General features: G+C 38.8%; 2 protein-coding genes across 2 annotated transcripts; one reads left to right on the forward strand and one right to left on the reverse strand.

Annotated features, from left to right (window-relative positions):
- LOC136062402 (subtilisin-like protease SBT1.2) lies at positions 1-2,545 on the forward strand. The gene has a single exon (XM_065761403.1). It carries the CDS (start codon positions 140-142, stop codon positions 2,453-2,455), a length of 2,316 nt encoding a protein of 771 aa, XP_065617475.1. The 5' UTR covers positions 1-139; the 3' UTR covers positions 2,456-2,545.
- A 513-nt stretch (positions 2,546-3,058) lies between these two features.
- LOC112012355 (photosystem II reaction center PSB28 protein, chloroplastic) lies at positions 3,059-5,969 on the reverse strand. The gene is made up of 2 exons (XM_024044748.2): positions 5,812-5,969; positions 3,059-3,676 (listed from the first exon to the last, which is right to left on the reverse strand). Exons 1-2 carry the CDS (start codon positions 5,882-5,884, stop codon positions 3,210-3,212), a joined length of 540 nt encoding a protein of 179 aa, XP_023900516.2. The 5' UTR covers positions 5,885-5,969; the 3' UTR covers positions 3,059-3,209.
- Between the last annotated feature and the right edge of the window lie 241 nt (positions 5,970-6,210).

A 6,210-nucleotide genomic window follows, 5' to 3' on the forward strand; every position in this document is an offset into this window, starting at 1 on the left:
TCAGAAATGCCTCTCAAACTCAAACCCAGTTTTGAATTCTCTCCTTCTTCTTCTTCTCCTTCAAATACCTCACAATTCTTCCACAAAATCCTTCACCAAACTCCAACCACCTTTGTCTTTGTCTTACTTATCTCTTACTATGGAATTCATAACCGTAACTCAGCTATTCTTCTCCACCCTTTTTGTCTGCCTAGTTTGCCTCAATGCTAACACTCTCCAAACCTACATAGTTCACCTCCACCCAAATGGTATGACCAGCTCTTTGTTCACTTCCAAGCTTCACTGGCATCTCTCATTTCTTGAACGAACTGTTGCTTCACAAGAAGACCCTTCACTTCGCCTTCTTTATTCGTACCATACAGCCATGGAAGGTTTTGCAGCTCAGCTATCTGAGGCCGAGGTCAAGTCCCTGAAAAATTTGCCTGATGTTATTGCAATAAGACCTGACCGGCGGCTCCAGATTCACACTACCTATTCTTACAAATTCTTAGGCCTAAACCCCGCAAGAGGAGGTGCTTGGTATAAGTCTGGATTTGGTCGTGGAACAATAATTGGGGTCCTTGACACTGGAGTTTGGCCCGAGAGTCCAAGCTTTGTTGATCATGGAATGCCTCCAGTTCCCAAGAAATGGAGAGGCATTTGTCAAGAAGGGCAAAGCTTCAGTTCCTCAAATTGTAACCGGAAACTCATTGGTGCAAGGTTCTTTACTGAGGGTCACCGAGTGGCTTCCAAGTCATCAGTACCAAATATTGTTGAGGAATATGTGTCCCCAAGGGATTCCCATGGGCATGGAACTCACACATCATCAACAGCTGGGGGAACTTCAGTTCCAATGGCAAGTGTGTTTGGTAATGGAGCTGGTGTGGCTCGAGGAATGGCTCCCGGTGCCCACATTGCCATGTATAAAGTTTGCTGGTACACTGGCTGCTATAGCTCTGATATAATGGCTGCAATGGATGCTGCAATTCGCGATGGAGTTGACATCCTCTCCCTCTCTCTAGGTGGCTTCCCACTGCCAATTTATGAGGATAGCATTGCAATTGGCAGTTTTCGAGCAATGGAGCATGGAATATCAGTTATATGTGCAGCAGGAAACAACGGTCCAGTTGAAAGCTCAGTTTCCAATGAAGCTCCTTGGATTTCTACCATTGGTGCAAGCACGCTTGACCGGAGATTTCCAGCTATAGTTCGAATGGGTAATGGACAAACCCTCTATGGGGAATCCATGTACCCTGGGAACCATTTCAAGACAACTGGAAGAGACCTTGAACTGGTTTATGTGACTGGTGGGGACAGGGGAAGTGAGTTTTGCTTCAAAAGGTCTCTCCCAAGAGACAAAGTTCGCGGTAAATTGGTAATATGTGACCGGGGTGCCAATGGAAGAGCAGAGAAAGGACAAGTTGTGAAGGAAGCTGGTGGTGCTGCAATGATATTGGCAAATACAGCAATAAACCTGGAGGAGGATTCAGTTGATGTCCATGTTCTGCCTGCAACATCAGTCGGTTTTGATGAATCAGTTCGCTTGAAGGCATACATAAACTCTACAATGAAGCCTATGGCTCGGATAGAATTTGAGGGAACTGAGATAGGCAAATCAAGAGGTCCAGCAGTAGCTCAGTTTTCATCAAGAGGGCCAAGTTTTACTAACCCTTCGATCCTCAAACCAGATGTGATTGCTCCCGGGGTCAACATTATTGCTGCTTGGCCTCAAAACTTAGGTCCTACTGGCCTTCCAGAGGATTCTAGAAGAGTGAATTTCACCGTCATGTCTGGGACTTCAATGGCTTGTCCCCATGTCAGTGGAATTGCTGCTCTTATCCACTCAGTTCACCCCAAATGGACCCCTGCTGCCATTAAATCAGCACTTATGACAACTGCTGATATAACTGACCATTCAGGAAAACCAATCATGGATGGGGACATACCAGCCGGAGTTTTTGCTATTGGAGCTGGACATGTGAACCCTGGAAAGGCCATTGATCCAGGGTTAATCTATGATATCAGGCCAGATGAGTATATCACTCATCTATGCACACTTGGATACAGAACAACAGAAATATTCTCCATCACTCACAGGAATGTCAGCTGCCATGAAGTTTTGCTGATGAACAGAGGTTTTAGCCTTAATTACCCCTCAATTTCTGTGACATTTAAGCATGGAATGAGAATTAAGATGATCCAAAGGCGACTAACTAACGTGGGAAGTCCTAATTCAATTTACTCATTGGAAGTGACAGCACCTGAGGGTGTAAAAGTGAGGGTTAAACCTCATCGGCTTATTTTCAAACACATAAACCAAAGTCTGAGTTATAAAGTATGGTTTATATCACGGAAGAACACAGGAACAGAGACAACGAGATTTGCACAGGGGGATTTGAAATGGGTGCACCATAACAACAGTTTTTATAGGGTTAGAAGCCCCATTTCAGTCACATGGAAGGGTAAGGAGTACTAGTAGATTACAATAGCTATGATCATTTAGGTTGAATAACATATTGTTATTACTCAGAACCATAGAGACTTGCTGTTGGAATTGTATTCTGAGTTGGAGTAGAAATTTTCAGAATATCGAAAATGCCTTTTTGTCATCCCAAAAAGGAAAGATAAATTAATTATGTAAACTTCTAGTCTTCTGAAAATCTACAGATTGTTTGGAACTTGAATGCTTTCACTTTAATTATCTCTTTATTCTGATTATTGTCCTCTCTCCTAGTTAAGCAAAGAGGCAGATATAAACTTGCAGAAATCTGCAAAATTAAAATGTATTTATTCCTATCATCTTTGTTTTCCATCACATACACACACAAAAATAATAATAATAATAATATAAAAGATGACAATATATATAAATATAAGCTGACATATTGAGCATCAGGGATGCATTTGGAAGGTATAAGATGATTGTCAATAAATTTTTTGATTCAGTTGCTTAATCTGCAGCACATTAAACAAGCTACACAGGGTTTACAACTACCTTTTCATTGACATAAAAGGCTATAACAGATTACTTAAATTTGAAACATGAGCTATATCCAACCCATGTATAAGAAGCAATAAATGAATTAAACATTGCCAAATTCATTGAATGAGAAGGAGCATGTGGTATGTTCATATTCACATGTACCAAGTCTTCCAAAGTTTCACTTGACTAAATTACAAAAATCCAACATGACAGATGAAAGAGCAAAACAAGAGAGACAAATATTGACTCATTTTTTTATGAATTGCAAGCCATTCGCATTGGAGTATCTCTCCATGAATCTCATGAATCTGTCCCAATCTCGAGGAGTCCGCATCACATACTTAGCTTCAATTCCTGCAGGCCTTCCGTTGACAAATTTGGCATTTACATCAACTGACTGAAGAACCCCTTCCTCATCAATCATGTAAAAACCAGTGATATCACCAACTTCACCAGATGAATCAAAAACTGAGGGCTGATCAAACCTGAAGATAGCCATACCATTTGTGCCATCTCTAGACTTGGTTAGCCTCACATCTGGTACTGTCTGTTCATCAGTTCCTTGGATGAACTGAATTGTTGGTTTGACCATCATTATAATGGATCCATGGGAGTTCTGTCTTAGTGGAGCTACCCTCAGACGAGGCAAGTGAAGAGGTAGGCCATTGAATAATGACTTTGCACTTCTATGGACAGCAGCCCAAGATACTATGCCTAAAAATAGAACAAACATGTATGGAATTTACCATTCATGGATAGCCGTCTCTATTATTTCATATATGCTAGCATTTTAATGATATCTCTGAATCTCTCAATTGAAACATTTTCATAACCTACTCAGCATTTGTGCCAAAAGAGTGATCTGGCAAAGAGACATTACAATAATGCTCATTGTTAAACATGAAATTTGGGTGTAAATGATGCTCCCCAATAAGGCTGATCAACCATATTACCGTGACACAATCAATTACATATATTGAAAATGTTTGATAGAAGGGTCCTAAATCCCCTTTGAAACTTTTATGTCCTAGTCCTAGCTTCATTCCTTGGATTTGTCCTTACCATGAGAGAGGTCCATTCTTCTTTTGCATGTAATAGTTATTTTAATGTTAAGTTGATTACAAAGTATTTTTTCATAGATACCTCAACATATAGAGCCAGACATTTATGTGATGTGTGCATTCCATGTATACTAAGACAAATACAAATCACCAAAAATCTTTAGAACAAATATTACCGTGAAATTTGCAAGCCTGTTAAATGCAAAAATCTTCCAAATGAAATGATATGTCATGTTTTTCAATTTGTCTTGGAAAGAAGGGAGAGTATGAGAACAAAATTCCAACTGTTTGGCATTGCAAAATGCTACCGATTTATGGAGAACGCATATTGTCCTTGCTACATTTCATTTGGAAGATTTGTCTTGGAAAGAAGGGAGAGTATGAGAACTAAATTCCGACTGTTCAGCATTGCAAAATGCTACTGATAATTTTGGAGAACAAATATTGTCCTTTCTACTCCTCTTTAATATAATTTCCATACTCTCCACCCCACCCCCCCCCCCCCCTCCCCACTAAAAAATGGTAAAATTACATTACCCTCCCTTGAGTTTATTGAAATGACACTTCCCCCAAACATTCATACAAATGACAACTCCCGTTGCCCTTTAGTGGTTTTCATAAATGCAACAAATAAGTCCATGCCCTTTCAAATTGTGGTTTCACTCACAAAATGTTCCATTTATATATATATATATATATATATACATTCTCACCAAGCTATGTCATTTTAAAAAAAAAAAAAAATCATTACCAAAATTATGGAGAAAACAACACTCCCTTTCTTGAGGTTTGTGGATGAATAACATCCCCTCTATTGGGTATGTATAAATTAATAGGATATTTTTATTTTAAAAAAAAATAGAGAATATTCTAGTAATGAAAAAATAATTGTTTCATTTATATAAACCTCAAGGGGTAGAGTGTCATTTCATGAAAAGTTTTTTTTGGGGGTGGGGGGGGGGGGGGGGAGTGTTTTTTCAATAAACCGTAAGGGAGGTTGGTATAATTCAAAAAAAAAAGGAGAAAGAAAGTACCATCTTATTTTCAAATTGTATTAGCAATCCAAAATCATAAACTCATTTGGATATTTTCCCATTTGAAATTTCATATTACTCCCATTGTCTAATGTAGTTTCAGGAATCCAGAACTCTCTACCAAGCCTATGAGAAAAATTTTGTCAAAGAAAGAAGTCTTATGTAGGAATAGTGGAAGTCCTTACTTCCTCTCACAGAAGGAGAAGAATGAGAGGGAGAGAACAACAACAATTATATATCCCACCTCATATCCAGCATTATTCTTGTTCCTTCTCCCTGATTTGGTCTTTAGAAATGGTAACTGTTTTTCACAGAAACAGAATTCACTAATCTACCGATCTAAAATGTTCCAGAAATTCACAATTTCCACACTCAAACTGATGTTCAACCATCTTCCTAACATTTCTTAATAAACAGTTTTCAAAATCATAAGGACCCCATGTTACATAAACCATTAATTTTCCATATTACATTCTTCTACAATTATATACTATCAAATTCTTGAATAATTTCAAGTAAACCCATATACCCATTTCACATATAAATATCCTTTCACCTATGGTTTCCACCATCCCTCCGACAAAAATGAGGAAAATAGCATAAAAATGCAAAATTTTAAGTAGAGAAGCAACATACAATCCAGCATTGATAAAACCCACTTGCTGAAAAGTGAGAATCACTTACTTTTCAGTTGACACGAACTAGCAAGAAAGAAAATGTTACAAATTTCTGAAGAGAGAAAGAAGAGGACTACCTGAGGACGAGCGTGGCTGCAGCAAATGGTGTGAGACTGGAGAGGCCAAAGCAAGAGAATGCAGGGTTGCCATTTTGAGAGAGAGAGAGAGAGAGAGAAGTTATAATAAAAAGAGAGTTGGTGTGGTTTTTAGGGAGTGTGGTGTGTAAAAAGGACAGCCATTCACTTGGAAACATTCTTAGCTTTGCAAAATGGATTGGTCAGAGAGAGAGAGAGAGAGAGAGAGACTTGAGTTTCTTTCTCGTATGCACCATGCAGGGTCTGGCAATTCACTACAATAGGACTCGTGGCACTTTGTTATGGGTTAGCCCAACCCTATGAAAAGGTTGCCCACTGCTCACCAAATATTGCTTGACACTTGTTGCTTTACTGTTGTTACTAACTTTTTATAATTTTATT

Source organism: Quercus suber, unplaced genomic scaffold (assembly GCF_002906115.3).
Source record: "Quercus suber isolate HL8 unplaced genomic scaffold, Cork oak 2.0 scaffold_410, whole genome shotgun sequence".
NCBI classification, from domain to species: Eukaryota; Viridiplantae; Streptophyta; class Magnoliopsida; order Fagales; family Fagaceae; genus Quercus; species Quercus suber.

What these genes read in the sequence shown, in the direction of transcription:
- LOC136062402 (XM_065761403.1), top strand. Translation starts at nt 140, where the DNA reads ATGGAATTCATAACCGTAACTCAGCTATTCTTCTCCACCCTTTTTGTC.
- LOC112012355 (XM_024044748.2), bottom strand. Translation starts at nt 5,884, where the DNA reads ATGGCAACCCTGCATTCTCTTGCTTTGGCCTCTCCAGTCTCACACCAT. An exon ending in GCAGCCACGCTCGTCCTCAG is followed by an intron (nt 3,677 to 5,811) that starts GTAGTCCTCTTC and finishes TTCTATTTTTAG; the next exon opens with GCATAGTATCTTGGGCTGCT.